Source organism: Musa acuminata, chromosome BXJ2-8 (assembly GCF_036884655.1).
Source record: "Musa acuminata AAA Group cultivar baxijiao chromosome BXJ2-8, Cavendish_Baxijiao_AAA, whole genome shotgun sequence".
Lineage (NCBI taxonomy): Eukaryota > Viridiplantae > Streptophyta > Magnoliopsida > Zingiberales > Musaceae > Musa > Musa acuminata.
In genome coordinates, this window is record NC_088345.1 from 8,998,738 (window position 1) to 9,024,608 (window position 25,871).

The 25,871-nt window shown below is 40.1% G+C and overlaps 3 protein-coding genes across 4 annotated transcripts; all 3 read right to left on the reverse strand.

Moving 5' to 3' along the window:
• Positions 1-722: 722 nt before the first annotated feature.
• LOC103993201 (phospholipase D gamma 1) lies at positions 723-11,204 on the reverse strand. 2 transcript variants are annotated; one of them, XM_009413171.3, is made up of 11 exons: positions 10,997-11,204; positions 9,290-10,927; positions 8,299-8,415; positions 7,618-7,812; positions 6,017-6,265; positions 5,865-5,933; positions 5,614-5,761; positions 3,759-3,907; positions 2,341-2,505; positions 1,684-1,881; positions 723-1,344 (listed from the first exon to the last, which is right to left on the reverse strand). In XM_009413171.3, the coding sequence occupies exons 2-11, from the start codon at positions 10,823-10,825 to the stop codon at positions 1,051-1,053; spliced, it is 3,120 nt and encodes a 1,039-aa protein (XP_009411446.2). In that variant the 5' UTR covers positions 10,826-10,927; positions 10,997-11,204; the 3' UTR covers positions 723-1,050. The 2 variants fall into 2 exon arrangements, with proteins under 2 accessions (XP_009411446.2, XP_064976801.1); XM_065120729.1 differs by having other exon boundaries at positions 9,290-11,198.
• A 1,133-nt stretch (positions 11,205-12,337) lies between these two features.
• On the reverse strand, positions 12,338-15,536 carry LOC135619342 (subtilisin-like protease SBT1.1). The gene is made up of 2 exons (XM_065121261.1): positions 15,035-15,536; positions 12,338-14,738 (listed from the first exon to the last, which is right to left on the reverse strand). Exon 2 carries the CDS (start codon positions 14,731-14,733, stop codon positions 12,436-12,438), a length of 2,298 nt encoding a protein of 765 aa, XP_064977333.1. The 5' UTR covers positions 14,734-14,738; positions 15,035-15,536; the 3' UTR covers positions 12,338-12,435.
• Positions 15,537-19,653: 4,117 nt separating this feature from the next.
• On the reverse strand, positions 19,654-21,637 carry LOC103994240 (xyloglucan galactosyltransferase XLT2-like). Its single transcript, XM_009414574.3, has one exon. It carries the CDS (start codon positions 21,390-21,392, stop codon positions 19,923-19,925), a length of 1,470 nt encoding a protein of 489 aa, XP_009412849.2. The 5' UTR covers positions 21,393-21,637; the 3' UTR covers positions 19,654-19,922.
• Positions 21,638-25,871: the final 4,234 nt, after the last annotated feature.

The window sequence follows — 25,871 nt, forward strand, 5'->3', positions numbered from 1 at the left end:
CGAGGCGTTAGTTGGGAAAACCCGACATGCGAGAGGAGATCTCGAACGCTCTCATGTCGGATGAACTAAACGTCGTATTTTGAACCCCTCTTGCAAGAGCATCGAAACATGCCTTCGGGAAGGACAAATGATAGAGAATATATTAACGACCAATCATCATCCGACACCTAAGCATCACGCGAAAGCTATCATGGAAGGAAAAAGTCCAAGTCACCCTTTACCTGTGTTCCCCCGTGGACAACAGTCTAAGGCAGATCATTCGAGACTATCTCCTCGATGTCGCCCACGTGGAGAAAATACCAAAAGGAGACATTGGGGCAATTACAGCTTGTCCCCTCCGATATCAAATATAAAAACTAACCCCCTCGTGTTAGGGGGCTCTCTTCAAAAAAAAAAAAAAAATAACACCAATTAAATCCTCGATGATTAATTTAAACGTCGAAGAGGTAAGTAAAAAAAAAAATTCTTCCAACATCGGTTTTGGTACATATACCACCTCAAGATCACCTTGAACATCTCCTTAGACACTCTTGTGCTCTCCAATTTGAATCATGTCGTGTTAACTCAGATGTCAATCATACTGTCAGCACATAAAATGCTTTAGGCCTAAGAAAACCTAATATGATAGTTGAGAAAGAAAATGACATGCATTACAACAAAACAATTCACACATGCTGCAACTGTAGCAACATTTGAAGAAGTCGCATCTGCAACAAAACTAGTGGCATGCAACTGGTAACGTACGATAATTATAGTGGCCTATCATGAAGTGGCTCTGTACAGATACATAAAGCATACATACACAGAAACATTATAGTGTGTGAACCCACCATATCGGATCGGTATACAATGTTTCATCTCTATCAAGTCAATCTTCGGTGGCATATACAAACAGTCAGACCTTGTTGATCCTGTACAAGGATGCTGGGGAATGTGGCTGAAAATAATCAAAATATTCATGGTCTCCTGCTGTACATAACAATCTACATCGGCAACCGAAAATCTAGCCCAGCGATGAAGTGGTTGGTCCGCATCATTGTGAAAACAAAATCATATAGTAAGATTCTCTTGAATGGCAAAAAATGACCCACAGATGTTGCCACCAATGTCTGGGAATGTCTCGTGTCCAGGAAGAGGTTTCACCTTGCCTTTCCTATCGACATCCACTGGATACTTTAGTAGGTGGCCCCTTATTTCAGTAATCTCATTGGCCACGTATTGGCTCCAGTTAAACTGACCGATGTCACGAACTCGCCTCATGCATTCAAGGCTCTCCGGATGGTTAAAACATTCCTCTATAGTTCCAATGTGCTCAGCCCACAGCGACATTCTATAACCAAAAATCTGCATGTTTGACCAACCACCAATCAAATCGATGACATAATTGATTATCTAAATATACTATCTAGCTTGAAGAAAGGCGTGAAAGCCCCATGTAGACCCAGCAGAAGGTTTAGAAGATGATCTTAAGTTAAAAATGGTGAAGTAGCTGATGAAACAGATTAATTGAAAAACAAAATGCAACCTTCTAAAATTAAGTGCCCAGTGTACCAACGGATAATCAATTGTTTTGGTAATGAAATAGGCCTACAGCATGCATAAATGACCGTAAACATTAGAAGAGGTATACTTAACTTAGGGATGTGATAGTGAAACAACTAGATTTAGAATTATAATCCATACCTGTCCACGAGGACTAGAGAGCCTTCTTGCCTGTGTATGCTGAGGTTGGTACGCACCCATTGCAATCTCAGTGTCCCTGGTACCTTCCAAGGACCTCTGGTTGATGTTTGCTGATCCCAGTATCACATACTCATCATCCACTATCATACCCTTTGAGTGCACATAGATCATGAAGCGTCTGTTCTTCTTGGCAAGCGCCTGAAGAAGTTATAACTGTTCTGTTAGATTCTGGATAATTGCTTTCTATCTGATGCAGATTCTATTCAGGAGTTAGGAGTGCATGCAATTGTCAGCTCTTAGCAAATATTGAGTTCTATCTATCATCAAATCAGTAGGATTTTATTTCTAAAGATCATGCAACAAAATGGGCCATTATATAATACAATGAGGATGCATTATTCTGTGGGAATTGTGATCCTAACTAGTCTGGTAAACGAACCACTTGATAAAACTTTTCGTATATAATTAGCAAACTAAGATGATCATTAGGCTCTTAAAAAATTTTAAAAAAGATGATCATTAAGCTAACACATCAAATTCACTACTTTTACCACTTAATGCCATCAAATAGAACCATGCTTGCGGAGTTGTGAATAGGAAAATATAATCAGCAACATGAACTGTAAGTTTCTGATAAGAATAAAAGCTGGGAGTTACTTGAGGAGAGGTTTCTACATTCCGACTTGAATTGTTTACATCTGGAACTTCACGATTACCAAGGCAAAAGAAGTTCAAATAATCTTGTGGCTCATACGTATTTTCAAGACCAACTTCTTTCAAGGCTGTGTAGATCGTCTCATACATCATTTGCATAGTTTTTTTCTGCAGTGATCAGCAAAAACCATGTCAACAATAACATAAATGCAATTCTCAAGTTAAGGTCAAAAATATCATCACTTGTAACTAAAAACATGGAAAGGATGTAAATACATTTAACATGCAGCTTGAGGAACACCAAAAGATGCATATTGTATACAGCAGAAAAATAAATAAATAAATTGATAATGACATTTCAAACAAAAATATTCCTTTCTTCCTTAGTATATATTATTACTAAGTTACCATTAGAAGGCAAGCCTTCATGCAAGAATAAAGTTCTCCATACTGAGGTGGGTATTATAAATTCAAATTGTTATTGTCTCCACACCCTGGGCAGGCTGTATGCCGCATACATCTGGTTCTCTCAGCCTGGCAATGAGCCATGTGCATTGGATTTTCTTCTATTACCAAACCATTGTTACTTGGTTGATGATATAAGGAATACAAGAAAAGAGAAACATATGATCAAAATCACATATAATTGCCAAGTTTGAAGCAATCCACAATACAACATATGCTTATACAAATACAAATGCTCTTAGATAATCCATTCTTTGCTTAATCATATGTGGTAAGAAAACTATGTGGTAAGTTGCAAAATATGCACATTCACTTACTAATTCTGCTACCTTGTTTATTAATCATTCACTGGTCATCCTCGTCAGATTAAGGTGAGAATAAAAACTGAGTTTGCAAAATACATTCAACTTTTCAAGAATGTTCATCTGTTAGCCTAGCCATGTGTTGGCACAGCTCAATACCATGCATGCTAAAACCGTTTTGGCTGGCACATGCCGACATGCATGACAGCCATGGTTATATACAGGATCATGCTAGGCAATATCAGTCCCATGATTAAATGATAAGAGATCCATCAGTACAATCAAGTAGTAATGAATGTTCAGAAGAACCAATATGGAAACATGTCAAGTGAATTAATGAATGAAATGTTATCAAGAAAAGCATGAGAGAAGCCCTGATATCCATAAAGATCTAATAGCCAAGGGATATCTAGTGAAGAGCTACAATCAACAGTTATTTATATCAATGATAAGCTAAATTTTCCAATCTATATCATATTCTACAAAGAGATAATGGTATACAGAAAAGAAATATGTAGGGCATTCTTATCATAAAGAAAATTCCAGACTAATCTAAAAACATCAGAAAACTAAAAATTCTTATTCTATGGCTAATTTGCACAACCATCATAGGTTTATGATGCACAATCTAATTCAAAGTACATAGATCCTAACCTGCCAAAACAGAATCCTTTGTGTAGGAGCACCAGTTGGATTACCCTCAGGCCACATGGGGATAACAATATATGCAGAGAACCTCTCCTTTGCTCTGATTTTGTTAGCAATTTTGAGAGCAATTTCAATTGGTATCAGATTATTAGCACCTATAAGAGCAAAATTCATTTTACAAGTCAAAGATCACGAAGGAATCAACATGAAGTTCATAGACAAATTGTCTGCATGGGATCAATACAAGGAATCACAAGGAACTAAAAAGAAATCATCGCCATTTACATAAGGATCACACCAATGTAAGGTTTATACATAGTGTTATCCTTGGAAACAGAAATTTTGTCTCAATGACTTGTGCACAAATATAATTGATCTAAACAACTGTATAAAGCAATCAACATTATGAAATCATATTTGACATATGTGCTTGTAAAACTAGCAAAGAAGCATATTGAGTTTGACAAGTTTGCATATTCCGATGTGTGGTTGGCAACCTGAAGGTACTAGAATACTGAATACAAGCAAGATACTAGAAGTTGCACTTAAAAGTTCAATTTCTATGCCACATTTTTAGATGCTAAAGGCAAAGACTGAATAGAAAATTGTAAAAAATACAGATAAACAGAGTTTAAAAGAAAAAACTAAAATGCTAAAGTTATCGGTGAAGTCAATACATATTTTCACCCAAAAACTTGGAGATATCTAGTCAGCAAATGATGATTACCTCGATTCATCATCTAATTCCTCGAGATACTGACAATAAATTACATCATAATCATAATTAATATTTTTAATATATTGCTTATTAAATTACAAATACAAATTTTGATCATGAAAAATCAGACATGTATAGTGATGACAAAAGAATGTCATGCTTGAATAATGACAAAATCAGTCAGGTACAGCATCACAACATTGTCTAGGTACCCAAATATGTTCCTATGTAATTTTGGACAAAAAAAAGTATATTCTGGTCTATTGACAAGTTTGGATATTTTCAGAAAGTTTACCACAGTCGACTGCCTTTGTTTCAGCAAGCAAGGATATTTTCAGAGATTTGATGATATATGATTCTAGTGCTTTTGCAGCATGATCACTAATAAGGACCCCAAAATCCAGAAACATGAAAAAGCAAAGGCATGAACTCCAATTTCTCGAAGGACTAATGATCTAACACAAGTAGGCTACATCCAACTTCAAAAGTTTTATGCACACCGATTTTAGCAACTAATATTTTGGAGCCCCATTGCAAAAACCCTCCATTTCTTCTAAAATTATCAACCGAGAAAAATAACGTCACAAGAAAGTCTGCTACAGTCCACACAAAGTTCTGTGGCATCATAAATGCTGGTAGATATTTCATTTAACAAATTAGATAATTGTACCTACTGCAGCATAATTGACAGCTTGATCCTGACTGCTGAAGACCATTTGAAGCATTATAACTAGATGACCGATTACACTTTCATTCCCATTAATTTGTTTTCAATTGAAATCCTTAGCAATCTCAATCAAATCCTTAATAGTTGAATATTGTAACTTACTGGTGACAAGTAATTTAAAAACCCATAAGAGAACATATAAAATATCTCATTATATTCAGTGTAAAAGACAGTGCAAAATCCGAAACAAGCTATAAAACTAATTTTATCTAATTAGAATTTTGTAGCAGATTGTAAATTATGTAAATTAATAAGCTTCAGTTCTCTATCAGAATATCCGATGTCTGTTTTAATAAAGGGCAAATAAGTTTGCTTTCTATTGTTGTAGTACAATGTATTCCGTGAAATTTGTTTTTGCATATAACAAGGCATGCTTCTGAATCAAATACTTGATTATAAGCCATGTTGATGCTTACCTAAGTCTTTGTTTGAATCCCAATTAAATGATGATCCCAGGAAGTACTGATTCTCAATGTAAATGAAGTGTTGGGCAGCTCGGATGGCATGAACATAAGCTCTATGGATACTCATGTCAATCAGTACGTTCTTCCCACAAACGAGGTTCTGTTGGACAGAAGTTTTCGTATTTGTTGTGACAAGATAGCAGGACCGGTAACTATTCAGATTTCAAAGCAAGAGTTCATTGATTGATGAAGACGATATATACCTTTTTAGTAGCATCTCTTGGATCTTTAGGAAAACCTTTCACTGAATTTGAATCAATGGATCGGAAAATCTGCAATTTCGACAAAGGAAATGTAAATGTCATTAAACAAATACTCATTTGAAAACTTCAGGAAGTAACTAGCACAATACCACCTGAACATGCCAAGTCTCCGGATCATTATCATTCATGAATAACAAATCATCAACCCTTAAAATATCTGGGATTTTTTCAATAATGAGCAATGCATCATCTGATGATTTCTTCAATTTTTTGATCCCATGGTGCTTTGAAGCTTTTAACCAACGCTCCTCAAAATTTTTCAAAACATCATAAGCTGCTGGACCATCAATCTTAGAGTGCAAATCATGCCATGGTTCTCTTGGACCGCTGTCATCAGAATTCTACAAGGAAACATTTGATAGACTAAAATTTATTATCCACACTTACAACAAGCAAATTATAATAGTGTTGCATGGATTAATTGTTCATGTTTCATCATGAAAAACACAAACAAAATCAAGATTCAAGAACTACATATGACAAAACCAAGAAGCAGCTTAAACTACTCAGGTTTAAGCTGAGATTATGCAGGTTTCAAGTGTTGTGTTTTAAATTCCTAAGTCTATATTTCATTTATTTTGACATAATTTTCATGATAAATCATATAAAGAAATGATGCTGTATCTTAGACGCCTTTTTGGGTTATAGTAGATGAGATTAACAATGGGCTAACAGTTATATATAAATTGTAGAGGTACCAGCTTGACGTGCTGACAATTCATTGTAGGACAACCAGAATTATAAACGCTTAGCAGCCTCAGCTAAGGTAAAAAAGTAACTTTCTGTTGATTGAGGCACTGCTTCAATTGAGATCACTAACTTATTGTTGTCTTGTCCTCTTTGAAAATGTGCAATCTACTTCTGTGTTATTTTCTATGAATAATTGACATAAGAATTATGAATTCTTGGGCTGACTTCTAACTAGAAATTAGATTTGATGTTGAACTATGTTGGCTTGTTCAACATTAAGAGTTCTACTGCTGTTTAAAACTTGCTTATTTTGGACAAGGTCAGGAGAGTTTAATTTCATCCAGGATGATACGTAGGTAGCTTTTAAGGTCTTCAGACACATGAATGATTGTGAGGAATTCACTACAAAAAGAGAAAAAAAAATTCAAGCTCTTTCAGAAAAATTTGGGATTGTCAACGAGAAGCTTTCAAACATGAAGCATAAGCCAATCCATCTTGTTTATAGAAATCTAATAATCACATTAATTTTGCCAATCCATCTTGTTTTTAGCAATAAAAATTAGAATTATTCATTGTTCATAACTTGGGTATCATGATTATGTTGCTTGTTCGCGACTTAGGTGATCAAGGTTCGAGTTGTGGAGATAGCCTCTCAAATTGGAGTGAAGCTACTATGCTAAGATTTACTCTCCTCAAATGCCACATTGGTGAGAGCCTTGCGCAATGAACCATCCATTTTGTATTGGAACTATGGTCTCTTGTCACAACAACTGAATCATTGTAGCTACCTACCAAACCACTTTCCAACAGTACAGTTGCTTTTCCTTTTCCCTCCTTTCAGGTGTTCTAAACTGCTACTGATTATGTAATTTATTAAATTCTGCCTTCACAGTATGAACTGCCAATTAGTTTAATAAAATAGCAAAAGAGAAGTCAATCCATATGAGCAAAATAATCAGCAAGATGAAAACTGTTATCAACATAAAGAATGTTGAGAAGTTACCACAAAATTAGGATTATAATAGTCATCCTTATGCAGTGTTTGCAGTGTCCTGAACAAAGAATGTTTAGGAGTGTCATATCGCCCGCCACATAAATCAAGCCCTCCAACAAATGCTATTATTTTTCTTTTGCCATTACCAGCATCAGCATCCACAATCACTTGTTTCTGATGATGAGTATAGATAGCTCCTGTTTCCTGATATCAAGGAAAGTAAAATCAGTATCTCCACATAATATGTTCAGAGAGGCCACAATATCTTTTATTCTTCGTGTGAGACAATTATGCAGATTTGTAGAACATTCAATTGATTCACAAGTCTTCTACAAAATATTTGTGTCACAACATTTGTAGTTGAGCCATGCCAAAATTTGCCATCTCTTGCTATGATATACCAACACATGACCAGGCCAGTTTTTTAACTATGCCACGAACAGAGATGTGGTGACACACACAGCATGTCACGTGAAAAAAGATGTTGCACAACCCCATTCGACAAAACAGCAAGCCATGACTAAAATCATATTTTCAATAGTTTACATTTGCCAAATTCTTGGAGTAAGAAATAATATAAATGATTTGGGAGCTATATATACACCAAGCACAACAGAGTGACAAAAATAGACCTGACAATAACAATTTCCGTGCAATGATCAAGGAAATAAATCAATGATGGGTAGGAACCTGTTGTTTTACAATGCTGTGTCTTTTACCAGCTGAGCGAGGACAAAGCAGCACCTGCACTGAAGAGTGCTTGAAAAAACGACGAGTCTCCTCATCACGGGTTCCCATTACGCCATTCTGCATATGCCACTCTTGTGAGAAAAAGATCAAGTGATTTTTAATAAAAACCTACAGAAGCTAGAGCACCATAACAGATCACAATGGGAGTTTGAAAGTTAACTAATTGGCAAAAAACAAAAAAGATCTGACGATACACACATTAAACATAGCATCAGTATACATGATCCTTTGCTCCAAACCATCATCATGCACAAGAAACAAGATTCCAACATAAGCTTATCTGAATGAGAAACTACATTTCCAGAAGGTTGCAGTTCCAGTTGATTAAATCAGAAACGATAATATCTTTCTTTGAATCAAAATTAAAAGAAAGAGAATATCTAATCTCACTATTAGGCGTACAGCCTCACAATTGAAAGCCATGGAAATTTTCCCGCAATTACAGAATTTCCTATGAGTGTCAAACTATTAGGTTAAGGTTTAACTCTTAATGAAAGTAACTGTAATGCAAAGATTCAAAGAAAAGTTTTCATCTATGATTTTGAAATCAATTTTCTTGAAACTGGAAAAAAACAATATGAAGATTAATTACATTAGTCGAAGACAAAGATTAATGAGGGTGGTGTTCCATCGACAGGGACAGAAATATGGAAGCTGAAGGCACGTTCAAGAGTCAGATTTTGCCAGGAGTCATGAAGAAGATAGTTGACACATAAGAAAAAGGTCGTAGTCATACAAATATATTTCTTATTATGTTGTAGAGCAGAATATGAACCTATTAGGATACCATTGTTATACAAACCTCACAAGTGTTTTCTGGCTATAGCATATTAATCATCTATTAATAAATAGTACCTGAAATGCTTTAACACTTGAAGCATACAAGTTATGTAGACATAAGGCAACTTAAAGGAAACAGAATGGATCTTACTGTTCGAAAGCCCAGGATGTTCCTAGATGTCGGATCATCCCATACTAGAAGAAGCACTCTCACTCCTTCCTGTGATTTAGATCTCAGTAGATCCCCAAGGATAGGAAATGACAAACCGTCAGGACCTCTTACGAGCTGGACTGTGTGAAAAACTGACCAACCAACAATGTATATCAAACGGCGAGCCTGGCTTATTGCATTGAAGATGTCATGCCAACACTTGCCATGTTCGTAATGCATCCCATTTCCCAGCCTTAGGTCCGGAAGACAACCATCAGGCACATGAGCATCCTGATAAAGCGTGACCTTCCCACCTTTTCTGAGAGGAAAATAGGTATCAGGCACGCCACAGTAGTGAGGACCAGCGCCAACTCCTTGATGGTAAATGCTGAGCCTCTCCATTGGTATATACTGTATCGATAACCTCAAGACACAGCCAGGCTTGCATTGCTTCCCGTTGGGACCCAGAATTTGGTAAGCCCCTTCCACCTTCTGACCGGAGTAGATCTGCTCTGCTGGGATCGAAACCACGCCGATGAGCTGCGCTCCGAGAACGTCGCTGTCCTTGACCACGAACTGCACTTCGGCGGCATGATGCGCTACCGGAACATTGAAATGCTGCATCCAGACAGGGTTCTCGCTGTTACTCAACACATATGTCCTACCAATAGCCGCACCAGACACTGTTATGGTCACGTACGGGTCGCTGGTTATCGAGGTCATCTGCTCCACCTTGCCGGTTATGGTGCCCGTAATCCGAGGACCAAGAAGGTCTCCCAAGGTCTTGGAGAACAAGTCCATGTTGGGGAGGTTCTTGGCGTCCATCACCCAGATGTCGAGGTTCCCATGAAGCAGCAGAACCTTCAGCGACGCCCGGCCTTTCGACGGCGACGTTCCAACGAACGGCACGATCGCCCCGTGCTGCGACACGCCGAAGGAAGCCGCCGGCGGCGCGGAGACCGGCGTATAAGGCGAGAAACCCCCGGAGGAGGAGGACTGTCGCTGGTAACCGTCAACACCCGGGCGGTGATGCGACGAAACCGAGCCCGGGGGCGCGCCGGAGGACTGATCGGAGAGGCGGACGTTCGCGAGGAGATCGTCAATGGGGTAGATCGACGAGGAGGAGGAGGAGATGGAGGATTGAGCGGAGAGGACAGCATGCTCGGATGGCTCATGGTGGGAGGAGGAAGCGGTGTGGTGGAAGCCGGAGGAATTGGGGTCGTAGGGAAGAGAGTGGGGGTAGATGTAAGGGTGGGGATTGTTCTGGGGAGTGCAGTAGGGATCGTAAGAATAGATCGGCGGGGCGACCGAAGGGGGCGGAGGAGGAGGGTAGGACGACGACGGCGGTGGAAGGTAGTGGAAGGAGCCGGAGTGGTTGAATTGCGGTTGCGGGTCTTGTGGGGACGGGAAGGAGTTGGAAGGGTAGAGATAAGGCGGTGGAGGTTGGTACGGGCTTTGGTATGGGTTGGGGACGGGAGGAGGTGGAGAAGGATGATTTGGGTAGCCGTACGGAGAGTAAGGATACGGATTATCCATCGACTTCTTCTTCCTCTGCTTCTCCCACCACGCAGTGCTCTGCTGCTCCGGCTTCTTGATCGCTTTCTTGGGCCAGAAGAAAGAGGGCGAGGAGACGCCGGTCTGAATCAATTTACGCGTGAGGAAGAAGCAAGAGGAAAGTCGGTGGTTGAGAAGATGGCGTGAGTTTACCTTCTCCTCCTCGAGAAGAAGGGAAGGTGGGAAGGCACGACGAATTGGAGTTGGTCTTGAACGCGATGATCTTTATTCATCCGCACGCCGCCACGACGGCCGAGAAAGCCCGGGTGCGATGTCCGAATCGGCAGGGCGGAGTCGCCCACGCCTTCACCCGGCGATCACGACTTTTCGCCAATCAAGAACCGACAAGAAAAAGCCGTCGAGTGAATCGATTCGCCGAGAACAGTGGCAGATGTTTACGTCGCCTTAACCAGACCAAAGTCAGAAGACGGCTGTTTACCGACGGATGCTACTTACCGTAGTCATCCTAATATCTATATTTTTGGATTTTTTTTTAAAAAAAATTTTCTTTTTATTTTTTAAATAATATTTTTTTAAAAAAAATACCTAAAATATTCTTTACAAGTTTTTTAATTAATTTTTTTTATCATTTTTAATTATTATAATATTTTTTTTATTTAATTCATTTATATTAATTTTTAATAATATTAATAATAATTTTTTATTAATTAACTAAAAATACTATTAATATTATTAAAAATACTATAAGTGATTTTATACATGTCTCTTTGGTTGTCATTACTTATTAATAATTATAATATTATATTTTTAAATTTATAATTAATTTGATTAAGGTTAGAAGTCTATTTATATCATTTATAGTATTTTCAAGTAAATTTTAAAGTATTTTTATTATGATGGTCAAAGCATTGGAACAAGTCAAAACATTGGTGAAAATATTTTTATGAAGTAATTTAAGTATTTTTTTAAACAAAAGATACTATTTAAAAATAAAATGAGATATACTAATTGAAAAATATTCTAAATGTAGATATTTTCTATAGAAATCGTCCTACTTAAATCAATATACTCTCTGGGGTCCGCAATTCCTATACATGTCTCTATTATACGACACGTGGTTAGCACGAGTTCACTGTGCACGCAGATGGGATGACAAGCTGGAGAGCGTCCGGTGGATCGATGCAGAGAGTGGTTACGAGGAACGTGAAGGGTTGATATATATTGTACGAAAAGATGGGCAGATTGATTAAAGGCACGATAGGACCAAGCCCACGTGTTCGCTGGTTGTTGCTCTCATTTCAAAGACGTGATATGGACACACCCATTTGTGTCAAGAACATAAATTAAATTATATCTCATTTAGAAACTTTCAGTTTTGGGATAAAATAATATTATCAAGAAAATTAATATCATACGACAGTGAAAGACAGTAGGATTGATTGAAAATAATCTTAGAGAGGAGGAAAAAAAACCTTCCTATGATTGATAAATGTCTACTGATGTAACCATCACCCATATCAATAAAATGGATTAATTATGACATCAGATCGTATATCGTCATATGTTATATCGATTATACATATCCACGTTTTATAATCTTCGCCAAAACGTTAATAGAAATCCCTAGCCATCTATTGCCATGTCACTGTGACAGGACTGCGAACTGTAGCGTCGTCACCTACCCATGCCAACTCCCCAAAAGCAGAACCATGACCACCTACAGTAGAAAACGTCACCATGTACCTCATCTTCTGCCCAACCTTGTTGAAGGTCAACACCTTCGGCTTCACCGTAATCCTCACGCCCTGTGGCTCGCGTACATTCACTGTGTATCCGCACGGCGCCTGCCCCACGTTGGTCACCGTCCTTGTGTGTGTCAGAGTAGCTTTCTTTCTCCCACTGTCAAATAGCACCGAGAACGAAGGATAATTCAAGTCCCGTGCTCGAATGATCTTGTTCTTGGGGCAGTTGTACTTCTTCCCCGCGAAAGTTGCCAGTTGCTGGGGAGTGTACTTCAAGCTACAGAGATAGTTGAGGTAGTCATCTGGGGCAATGTCATAGATCAGGCCTGGTTTGGAAGCTTTCTCTGGGTCGACATGACCGGATCCCAGAACGAATGGCGTCGCCGGCAGTCCAGTGCTCACGTCAATGATAGAAGCATTTTGGCTGTCTACAGAAAAAGCAGTGGTCATCAGTGCTGATCTTATGGCTGCCGGAGGCCAATCGGGGTGCAATGATTTGAGGAGTGCCGCAAGCCCGCTTACGTGTGGGCAAGACATGGAGGTGCCGGAGATTATGTTGAAGTTAACCCTCCTTTGATCGCTGTCGACAAGAGAAGGGCTCACAGAAGATGGCCATGCCGCTAATATGGCCACGCCTGGTGCCGTAACGTCGGGCTTTATGATGTCTGGTCCGACCAAGCTCGGCCCTCGCGACGAGAATGCAGCCATCATTGGCGCAGTTTTGCCATAAACCGTGCCCTTGAAGGTGATCATGGCAGTAGGCGTCTTCGACGAAGCGATGTAGCTTTTGATGGCCGTGGTGGCGGCAGCCCCTAAAGATGAGGCGGGCAGAACATGTAGATCGGCGAATAGCTCTTCTCCTTGCTCTTCGGAGTTCAACAAGAGCATCGCAACGCCTCCTGCGAGCTTAACTTGCTCGCCCTTCTCCGTCCGGCTGATGAGGCCTCGATCACAGAGGACCATCTTTCCCATCACACGCTTCGACGAGAGGGAACCGGCAATGCAGAACCGCGCCCCTCGCCCGCCGGCGGTGTCACCGTAGACGATCGGTACAAGTTCCGTAGGCTTCCCCGCGTAAAGAGACGCACCTTCGAAAGTACGGCCATCGCCGAGCTTCACTGAAGTCGGAAACCGTCGGTCGAGGTAGCTCGCAGCGACTGTCATGATCCACGGGGCAGTGTTGCTCACGGTGGACTCGTAAGGGCCTGAGTTACCGGCCGAGCAGGAGATGAACACGCCTTTGCGGACAGCCCCAAAGGCAGCAATGGCGACGCTGTCGGAGTAGTACTCTCGAGATCCACCGCCAAGGGAGAGAGACAGAACGTCGACCCCGTCCGCCACCGCTCGATCCACTGCAGCTAGTATGTCCGAACTGGCACAACCTGAGTTCCAGCATGCTTTATAGGCTGCAACTCTAGCAGTATACCTCATCCCTTTCGCTGAGCCCTTGGCGTTGCCAAGAAGACTTGCACCGACGACGATGTTGCCGGCCGCAGTGGAAGCAGTGTGGGTGCCATGCCCTTGCGAGTCCCTAGCCGACCGGTACTCGCTAGTCTCGTTTATCCTGCTTCCGACGGCCTCATAACCTTTCCAAAAGGCCCGGGCGCCGACGAGCTTCCTGTTGCAGTTGCTGGCGGAAAAGCCTCTGCCGGCCTCACAAGCGCCTCTCCATCGACTGAGGTTGACGCCGGAATAACCGGTGTCGATGAAGCTAGCATGTTCCGGCCAAATTCCAGTGTCGATCACACCGACGACGATGTCGGAAGCTAAGTTGCGCGAGCTCCAGAGGCCTTTGCCAGGGTTTAGGCCTAAGAAGTCCGGGCTGTGCGTGGTATGGAGATGGATCAACTCGTCAGGGTATGCCGTGAGGACTCCATCGAGCTGTCGAAGGGACTCCGTTTGTTTGGCCGACAGTGTGGCAGCAAACCCGGAGAGGGCAGTGTCGTAGACGTATAGTAGCTGAGGTGCCGGTTCTGCGTCTCCCTCTCCGCGCGAAAGCGAGAGGGAGTCGAGCACGGCTTGGGGCCATCTGTTGGCTCCACCGAGGGAGTCGTCGAGAGCTGCGATCTTAGTGGCATCCATGTGGACTATGTAAGTCCGTCTCTTCATCGAGGTGTATGCGTATGGATGTACTTGCGCCATCAGAAACTGCACAACCATCAGCATCAGGGATAAAGACGGGACCATTTCGCCTGCAAATAGACTAAATATCAGTTCTGAAGGTCCACATGTTGATCTACGCGACGGCAGCTCAAGTAGAATTTTCACCATAAACAAGAGGGTGAAGTTGGCATAGACTAATCGTGCACAGATTATGTAAACTAAAGATAGAAGTCACGATGCTCATCTCAATCTCCACCAACAAGAAGAAGAACTAATGCTAAGTATTCCAATTGTCAAACCTGTCTTCTGGAACAACATGCAAATATATAACTCAGACCTTCCATAGAATATCTCTAGGGCACAAACAAATTGGGACGGTGCATACCTGCTCGCAGGGACAGAGGGGGCAAAGCGTTCGGGTCAGGATCACCAAAACAGAGGAGAGGAGACACTTAAATAGAGAGAAAGAGGAAAAGATCACAGAGACTAATGATGATACGAATGAAGCAAAGCGATGATGCTCGGTGCCATGCTACCAACAAAGAGATTCGATCCCATGCCGATGCATAGGCGTGCACTGTCGCTGGTCCAGTCCATGGGAGGGACTCCGCGGCACTCGTCTTCGCGCACAAGCAAAGAGCGGTCTCGCCTGTTGCTGCGATGGGAAGGGAAATGATAGCGCGAGCCCATGCCGTGCGTGGGTGGAGGATTGGGATGTTTCGATCATGGCCGGCCCTGCTCGAGCAGTGGCCGCACCATGCAGTGTGGTGTGAGTGGGAGAGCACATGCAGTGGCTGCACGGCTGTGCAGGGAGAATGTGACGAGGATGAGTCCGAGGGCGATCAAATCGTGGAGCAACATGTAGCGAGTTCCACGGAGAGCTTGGCGGACACTGCCGATCATTTCAAGAATGGGGCAAACTGTGAAAAGAGGACATAATTGCTGCGGCAACAATTTCAAGAATGTGTGCTACGACAGATAGGTCATCATTTGTCGTCAACGAAGCTAAGTCGTAGTGCTCATACTGCTGACAATAAATAATAACTCAAGTCAAAAGTAGGATCCACCTATACCTCAACTCTTTTACTGGGCCTTTTGGGACTCATATTAACGGTAAAAAGCTGTCATCATATTGGTTCACCGAAAAATTGCTCATGAGTTATTATTATGAAAAAAAGTAGTTAACGTTCTGATCAATTCGATATGATCTAGACCCCAGGTGAAAACGTCGGACTCTTTTAAGTATCACTTACACGAACGATCGAATTCATCGTATGTCTAAGTTAATAACACAAGATATATAAATATAGATATAAGTAGTCAAAAAAATAATCCTCTTTTTTTATTATGTTGAAGGTAAATTTTTTATATCTAATCGTAAAAAGATAAAATATTTCATGAAATATTCTATGATATATTATTGGAGTTCAATGTTTTAGTCTCGGACAATTCTACGTACGAGTTCAGACCATAACGTTATTAACGTTATTAACTCAAGCTCATTGGCCCCAACATTTGACATCACCAATACAATGTCATATGAATGACATTAGTCAGGTAGTCCCAACCTCGATTATAAAATTGATGGTTCCAATTGTGTCCAATTTAGAATCGAAATCGAATCAGTTTCTTTTGCTTTCGAATTGAAATCATTTATTTAATTTTTTTTTAAAATTAAAATATCCTTTAGTTAGTCATTTATTAAAATATCCTTCAATTCGTTATTTGAAGGGGTGTTTAGTTTTTTTCTTTTTTTTTTAATCTGATTCACAATCAAACTAGAATTGTTGATTTCAGTTTCGATTCTAAATTTCAAGAATCGAAACCTAAATCCCAAAACTCAAAACTCAATCAGTTCAATTCGAAAACACCAAATCGTTGATGTAGTTCAAATAGGCATGACCCGAAATCTGGAATCGACTATTTTAGGTCCTTTATTTTTTAAATTTTAATTTTTGATAAGATAAATTAAAGTAGCAAAAATTAATAATCTTATTTCAAAATTTTGATAAAAAAATACACTTTGAAATGTCATATGTTTTCATATACATAATAATAAAAAATAAATACACAAAAAATATTTTTTTTATAATTATAGTTTCGACTCAAATTCTATGTCGTTGCAATCGAAATCGAACCGTCCAAATCTGATTCCACTTTAATTCTGAATAGATAAGCTGCAGGTCTATCTAATTACAATTTCAATATGATTTGGTTCAAATCGAAACATGAATATACATATAATTTGATTCGATTCTAATTTTTGATCAATTTTGTTCTCAGAGTCTCGTTATAATCGAACCATGGTTCACCTGTACCGATTGATGGATAATTTAGATGTGATTCGGTGATATATTTGGTCTTTACACAGTCACTCTTGGCATCCAAGCCCACTTGGATGATGTAAACTCGTAGTTCGTCGGTAGTCTCGATACATAAGACAATAGAGGGATTTGAGAAGCTTGGAACGAAAGCGAGCACAAAACATATATATATATATATATATATATATATATATATATATATATATATATATATATATATATATATATATATATATATATATATATATATACAACTTTCCCATTTCACATCTTACTTTGGTTTTATATTTCGATCATTTATTTTTTATGAATAACTAAAGAGAATCATAAAATTGATTTAAACAAGCCAAGCAAAGCTTGAGATGTGAAATGGGAATGCAATGGAAACCTTCGGAAGAAGACTGCATGGCATTCGAATTTGAGGTATCTGTTGCCAAATTAGGGATAGTGCTGAATAAATAGGAAAGTTGAACTGTTTTATGAGGTCATCATTTGCATGCATCGAAAGGAGCTAAGGATAAGAATCGTTGATAACATGCATTAATTGACTAACATTATTGAAATTTCTAAATTGATCCGAATAATATAATAATCAATCCGAATTTCTTATTGAAGTGATCACATATGCAAAATATTTTATATAGCCAAATCCATGTCAAACAACAACACATGTTTATGTCTCATCAATCAATGTATTATTAGAATGTTTAAAATAAGATATACAATATCGTATTATATCGATATTTCAAAGTTGACTCAGTACGATACGGTACCGACGTATCGAGACATATATCAAGGCATACCGAACGGTATACCAGGGTTTATCGAGCTATTTCCTCTTACTATAGTAATGTAACACTCTACAGTATACCACGTAGGACTATAGTATTATTATAGTATATTACTGTAGTACTGTAGCACGGTCCGTTCGGTAATGAGTGGTCTGCGTATCGATATGCTGTTGGACCCGTACATATCGCCCGTACCAGGTGGTACCATTCAAAATTACGTTTAAAATATTATATTTTTTTTGTTTGGAGAGGAAATCATATTGCAATCAATCAAAGAAGAGAGTTACAAACTGTCCGCGTCAATTACGTAAAAACTATATTGCAATCAAGAATATGCAGTTCCAATGTAGGAACGAATATATTAAGAAACAGTATATTAGAACTACAATTGTCTCCATCATAATCGTAGGAAACATGGCAATGCATTATCATGATTCTCAACCATAAATTATTAGAATATATATATTTTACATTTATTTTCGATCGATAAGCTCATATATTTTCTCTTATTTTATAATATTTGCGTATATATTTCACATACAATGCTAATGAAAATTTAAGGTTGTCATATGTCATTTCATTCTTTTTTTTTTTGTCACTCAATCTTTCGCTCCTTCTCCTCCAAAGTTACATCATAATAAAAAATATAATATTTGGATTCATCAAACTCAAAGTCTTAATCCAATTTTGCAACAAAGTATTGCAACTCATGCAACTCGAAGAAATTCACCTTATGCAACAAAGTCTTGTCACTTATTGCTCGCTCGCTGTCTTATGTTCTTCTTCAATAGTGTAAGGTGAGTTGAAGATCACAACAAGATTCCATTTCATTGCCCTTCATTTTAAATCAAGGAGTTTACTATTTAGAGTTTTTTTTTTTTACTATCCACAACTCTTTTATTACTCATAGTCTCTTTAAAAATTAATAAAAAAAATATCTTACTATTCATAATTTCTCTAATTTTATTTTACTCTTATCTTCTTTTTTTTTTTTTTCCTTCTCACATTCCTTGCCTACGTACCTTACTATCTTCGACTTTCTCCATCGCTTGTGCACTATACTAAACAATTTATAAATACTTGAAATATAATATCTTCTATGTTAATATAATTGAATATCTTCTGGGGCATTATAAAATACATATAATCCTAAAATTATTAAATCATTATATAAACATAAAAAAATATTTTTCTTATCATCATCTTCCATCTTTAGTTCGTCCCATTTTATTATTCATCTTTCTTTCATCATTTTACGTTAACTTTGACGATTAGAAGGATGAGAAGACGAAAAAAAAAAGAAAGAAAATGAGTTTTAAGTAAAAAAATATAAAGATTTTATTAAAACTAAATTATAGATTGAGAAGATATACATCTATTTACAAATACATAAGTTAAGAAAATTTAAGGTTCTTAATATGAAATTATAAATAACAAGATGAGGATTGTATGTAATATTCTAAATTAATTACTTTACCAACACAAGAACCCATTTTCGAACTTTGTGGAGCTGAAATGAGTTCTTTTTTATCAATTGGAATGACAATGAGTCCATTAAAATGCACAGATGATTTCATCTGATGAGTCAAACTCTTAGTTTTCTTGATGCATGAATTTTCAATAATTCTCAATCTAATTATTAATTATTTATCTATCTATCCCCACGAGAGAAGTATCATATTTTATTAGTTTATATGGATGACTTAATTCCGAATCAACAATAAAGAATCAGTCTATCCAAAAGGCTCGGTGACAAGTGATCTTTCAAACATCTCATCTAATTTTTGGTGTTGTGGAGTTATTTTTGCTGACACACAACTCGTCGTGCTTCCTCTAAAGGTATTCCAGGGAAATGAACATCGCAACTCAAGAAATAAGGCCGAAGAATATACATCAGAACGTTGTAATTAATATTTTTGCTAGCAGAGCAAACTAACTACGTTCATCTTCTATATCCAGCATCGGAATGCTTCCATGGTGCACGCATCTTCTTCCCAGATTTCCATTAACCCTCTCCTCCGCCTTTTTTCGGTGCAGGCGTTGCTGCCTCAAATACGGAAGGAATGTATCCATTTCGAGAAAGAAAATGCTAAAAAAGGTAATAAATACAAAATACCATTCATGAGAAGATTCCGTTCCCATCCCTACGCCGCCGGTGCTACTGCCCCCGGAACCGCTGGAGCACCCCCTTCACCGCCACGTCGAATGCGTCCTGCATGCCCTCGCCCAGCCCTTCCTCTTCTGCGGCGTAAAGCAGCCTCGGTATCATCTCCACCACCCTCTCCCTCATCTTGCGAGCCCTCTTCTCCCCTATCCCCTCCAATACCTCCTTCACGCTCACCGTCCCGTTCTTCACCTCCCGGCTGTCGATGAACACCGACCACTCCCCCTCCCTCTCCTCGCCGGACCCCGGCAGGTACCATTCGTATTGCCCGTACGCGCTTCGCCGCCAGAACACCACCGGCACCGCCCCGACCAGCATGCAGTCGAACATGGACCGCCGGGTGTAGCTGTCGCCTTTTGGCTGCAGGCAGAACGTCGAGTCCAGGAACAGGCGCATCGCCGCCGCGCTCCGGTTCTGGCGCCGCACCTTCCACCAGTCCAGCGACCGGCACTTGCCCTTCCCCGCTCTCTTGCACTCCTTAAATAAGAAATCCCGGAAGTCGTCCTTCACCTGCGGCCGAGGCGCCCCGGCGAAGCCGAACAGAGTCGACCGGTTCCTGTTCAGCACGAATCGCTGCCACTGTCGGACCTCGGCGGCGGTACGCGGGTGGAACCCCGTCGGATACGGTACTCCGACGTCCTTGTTATCCGATGGGTTGCGCTCGATGATGAGGCGGGTCACCTTCTCCATCCCGGCCATGTTGAGGAAGCTTCCGCCCCAGCCGTCGTTCCCCGACCGGTGGAAGTCCCACGAGATCCGTCCCAGCGTGATGAAGTGATCCGATCCGTTGGATCGCTTCCAGGGGGACTGCTCCTTGATCCAGCGTAGGAGAAGCGCGGAGTCACGATCTCGTGAGGCGGCGTCCCCGGACCAGAGGTGCTTGCCGACGGAGAGGCCTGCGTAGAAGGGTATGTAGAAGGCTGCGGCGGCGGAAGGGTCCACAGTGCGGCACCGGTGTGCAAGAATGCGGCGATGGAAGATGAGCTCCAAGGAGAATTGGTCGGTGGAGTACCAGTAGGGGAGCAGGTTGGCGGGGACAACTCCGGCGAGTTCACCAGCAGGAGGACCGAAACCGCCGTTGGAGAGAGCGACGCAGAGGGACTGCCACGGGTTGAGTTCGTCGCAGGCAGCGAGGACGTCGGCGTTGAAGGCTGTCGGGAGGTCGTAGACGAAGATGAGGCCGGAGGAGCACGAGTCCGTGACGGTATTAGCGGAAGGAGGTGGAGGAGGCCGAGAGGAGTTATCCGGGCGGGGTAGGAGGAGGCGTGGGGAGGAGAGGTTGCGGGCGTAAAGAAAGAAACGTAGTGGGACGAGAAGGAAGCAAACGACGGTCAGGAGTTGACAGCAGGGGAGGAAGGCAGGGGACTTGAGAGGAGGATGATGTGGCGAGCAGGCGGCGCCGGAAGGCGGTGGCAGCAGCTTTTTGGTCTCCTTGAGGTTGGATTCCGGCGGCCGAGACTCCATTAAGATAGTAGGAGGTTGTAAGTTACCAGAAATTGTGCTATGAGGACTCGTCCCGACGACTTGAGAGAGCGAAAGAGAGAGACAGAGAAGTGGGCAATGCGCGTTTGCGTGGTTTATATGGGAGAAGGTGCATCCCTTACGTGCTTGGTGATGAGGAGTTCCAACGTGTCTTTGTTTACTCTCAAGACTAAGAGGCAGGCAGAGAGGTTTTAGGCATTAGATGGAGTAGAAGCCGGACAGGGGTGGGGGGCGATGTTAGGACGGTATTAAATGTTAGTGCAGAGCTGTGATGGGTTTCGCTTCCGATGGAGAACACGGCGTTTCCTTTTTAGGCCATCAAGTTGGACGATTTGCTTCCTAAATATACAAAGTTATCACCTTACCTTTGTTTTCTTTTTTTTTTATGATAAATACGACTAATTAACCATCCAATATTAATAGAATATTGAATAACATCATTTATTTCATCGTTCAAACCTTAGAAAATAATGTATTAAACTAATATTTTGTTTTTATTTTTTGGTGTTTGTCCTTCCAAATTCCAAATAATAATATACTCTAACATTCATATAGAAAATATATTTATTGAAATATTCGAGTTGATAAAAAACACACCATCAGCCAATCATCACTTACCATGTAACCGAAAAGACCTAAATGACCTACCACCCACTTGCTTGCACGGATAAGTGTATAGCGATTATAAATTATCTCCCTACCAAATATTCATAAGAATACTTCATAGAATTTCAAGGGATAACTTGGGTTTGTTACAAATTGTCTCGTTGTGGAATATTCCGTAGAAATTTAAGAGTTACAAATCATCTCTCATGCAAAATATTCATTGAATATTCTACTAAGAGCTCAAGAAGTAGCTCTAGTCGGTTACAAACCCCCCTTTGAATCTTCACAGATTATATCATTTTTTCAAGTCAAGTATTAAAACATACTCTCACTGAAAGAGTGAAAATCGAGAACATAGACTAATAAGAGTTGACGTCGAAACTAACTTGAGCGGTAAAGTGATCGACTTGGGAAGCTTCTCTCGACTTCGGTCTTTGTGCAAGTGACATCTTAAGAGGAGGTATTTTTCATCTCGAATGACTTAGTACTTACTGATCAGGACCATGTCGTGCTGACAAGAATATCAATGATATTTAACTTCAACATTCAATATATTATTGTATAGGTTGGTCTCTAAGTCTAATTTCATGTACGAGCATCATATATGTCATTTAATATAATAAAAATATTTTAAATTTTAAAACATTATTCATATTGAAAACTAAGTTAATCATAATAATATATAATTCACAATCGTTTTCTTGAGTTTAAAAGTATATTTAAAAGAAAAAATGTAAGAAATTTCTTAATGTTTTTACTAGATTGTCTTAAAAAGTAGTATCAAAAGCTTTTTTTTTTGCTATAAAATATAATATATCAAAAAAATTATTGTCAAACTACATCAAGATATTCTCAATTTCTCTTTTATCCTTCGTACCATTTTAAACTATCTTAACATACCGTTAAAAAAAAAAGATAATCGAGAGTGTGTACATAACATTCTTTTGCGACACTCAGATCTATATAATTTTCAAGTTAGGAAAGAGAATGTTCAAATTTTATTAGACTCAGGAAAAGAAATTAGATCATACAAATAAGGAGATAGGTTTATGTAACTACAAAGCTATTACATAATGTTATTCATATCGAAGCAGTTCTATTTGATTGTTGTCACTCCAACTCCATTTTGGATCACATGCCCAAGAGCTCAAAAATAACTATTAAGATGATTCATCATCGAGAATCTACCTATTTAGAATCGAGATAAAAATATTTTTTGATAATAATAAATTAATGAGCTTTATAACAGGCTTGACCCAAAAAAAAAAAAAAATTATAATATAGGTAAAATATTTCTTTTGGGTTCACCACACGATAAGCGGACGGTCACATAACGAGCTACAATCGGGGATGAATTATCCCTCTATCGCTATTAATATCACATCTCGGCATTAGCTCAACCTTATTGTAAAAAAGGAAATATAATTCACCTTGTATATTATCTTATCAGGAATCATCAAACTTAATGCGTATGTAAAACCAATATTTACTTAGCAATTCGTCCAATTTGATGGCAAGACAGCCCCAATCCAAACTTCAACTACGACTAATTTGTCACTACATGATAACAACCTCTCGTGATAACAACTTCAACAACACTCAAATCTCCCCAACTACATGTGTAAATATGGAGTATTGTGTATTATTTCAATTAATAAAATCTTCTTCTTTATATTTCATTTCTATCATGGTATTAGAGCTCTCGCCGTGAAGGCCACTTCTAAACATCTCGAAGCATCTCGAAATAGACCTGTCTCCCCATCGAACTCCATCGAATATCGGCTCCTTCTCCTACTGCGTTGTGGACCACGACTCTATCTCAAAGTAGTGTAGCATTTTCCACGGACGTCCTCCAGGATCGTTGCGTTGGCCTCCTTCGAAGCTAAACAAGGGCACTATGTCGTGCCCTCTTCTCCTCCCTCTTCTTCTCCCTACGATGGCAGCATTCTTAACTACCGCCCTTCCTCTGCCTCTTCTTGCAGAAGCAGAGCTGACGCAACCTCGCAACTGCTCCCCGGCCAGCGACCTCTCCTCCTCGTTCCCGCATCTCACTCGAGCGAGAAGTGCCACTGTCGTCATCCTTACCACAACAGCCCTCACAGCCGCAGCAGCCCTCTCTGCTGCATCAGCTATAGTAGCAGTAGTCTGCTCTTCTCCCAAGCTGCTATCCTCTGCTTCTTCTTTGCCTCGACAAGCAACATCTGGAACCATTTCTAAGTTCCCAACTGTAGAACTGTTGCACAGAGATATGCAGCTTTACACAATATTGATCATTGTCAATATTGATCAACAACCCACAACCCATTTGCCACCAACACCTCTTCTTCCCTGATCATTGTCCCATTACAGACTTCTAGTTGCTCTCACATATTGGTACATATCCTCCATATGTCCTCATCATCTATCTCTGATGCTCCCATTACTGTTCCTACAAGAAACCATAGTACTTTCCCACATACAGGCCTTATTTCCATAAATGCAGCAACCCTCATCCCCTTCAAATTATCCAAAGGTGGCAACTACACATATTGGCATGCTCAATTATCTAATATATTATTTGGCTATGATCTTCTAGGCTATGTCGATGGCTCTCTTCGTTGACCATCGACGATGCTCAACATCCCAAGCGCACCCAGTCCAGTACCAAATCCGGACTACAAATTATGGTTACGCCAGGATTGTCTCGTCCTTTAAACTATTTAAGCCTCGGTCACTGGATCCCTCGCCCCACTCATTTCTTCATATAACACTACTGCTGAAGCTTAGTGTAAGTTGCAAACCACCCTAGCCAATCATTCCCGCACTCGCATGCTTATTCTCTTGTCTAGCCTCATGACGATAAAACAAGAGGGAAGTACTGTTGCTGATTATCTACATAACATAAGGATTATCATCGATAAATTGGCCTTGATAGGTCATTCCCTCAGTGATGAAGAAGTTACTATCCATATCCTCAACGGCCGAGGAGACGAGTACAAGGAATTGGCAGCAACAATACGCACACGTGATTCACCAGTGTCATTTGAAGAACTCTATGACAAGTTGACTGACTATGAGATATATCTCAAGCATGAGGACAAATTGCTAGGACCATCCATCATAGCTCAAATTAGTAAAAAATCTAAGAAGAAGAGCAACCGATACAACAAATCTATCAATAAAGGTTTGACCAGCATGCCTGCACTTGTGGGCTCCAAATAAACCTCCCCTCCTCAACATTTCAATTACAATCATTAAGGCGGCTACTTCAATTATCCTCAACCCTGGTGTCCTGATCATACAAATCAACAAAGAGTTGTCTGCCAACTATGTGACAAAGTTGGCGACTCTACAAAAGTCTATAGAACTCGACCCAGACTTCCTCCTCCGTCGCATTGGCCTCGCGCAAATCTTACGGCTACTCTAACTACTGGTTATCAAAATTGGATTGTGAACTCTGGCAAATCTCATCACATCACCTCTGATTTACAAAGCTTGTTCATCCACAACGACTATGGCGGAAACAAAGACATCATCATTGGTGACGGTAACGGACTCCCCATTACTCATACTAGTTCTACAATGCTTAATTCACATAGCACTTCGTTTACGCTAGATGATGTTTTGTGTACACCCCACATCAAACGAAACCTCATTTCTATTTCTCAATTCTGCAAACAGAATCATACCTCAATTGAATTCTTTCCTAACTCCTGCACCTTTGGATAATTTGAGAATTGAGCATGCCAGGATGTGTAGTTGCCACCTTTGGATAATTTGAAGGGGATGAGGGTTGCTGCATTTATGGAGATAAGGCCTGTATGTGGGAAGGTACTGTGGTTCCCTACAGGGACAGTAATGGGAGCATCAAAGATA

Excerpts from the sequence above, each read along its gene's own strand:
- LOC103993201 (XM_009413171.3), bottom strand. The coding sequence starts at position 10,825 with ATGGATAATCCGTATCCTTACTCTCCGTACGGCTACCCAAATCATCCT. Across the intron at positions 8,416-9,289 it reads ACATCCTGGGCTTTCGAACA|AATGGCGTAATGGGAACCCG; the intron begins GTAAGATCCATT and ends TGGCATATGCAG. Across the intron at positions 6,266-7,617 it reads ATTATAATCCTAATTTTGTG|AATTCTGATGACAGCGGTCC; the intron begins GTAACTTCTCAA and ends GTTTCCTTGTAG.
- LOC103994240 (XM_009414574.3), bottom strand. The coding sequence starts at position 21,392 with ATGGAGTCTCGGCCGCCGGAATCCAACCTCAAGGAGACCAAAAAGCTG.
- LOC135619342 (XM_065121261.1), bottom strand. The coding sequence starts at position 14,733 with ATGGTCCCGTCTTTATCCCTGATGCTGATGGTTGTGCAGTTTCTGATG.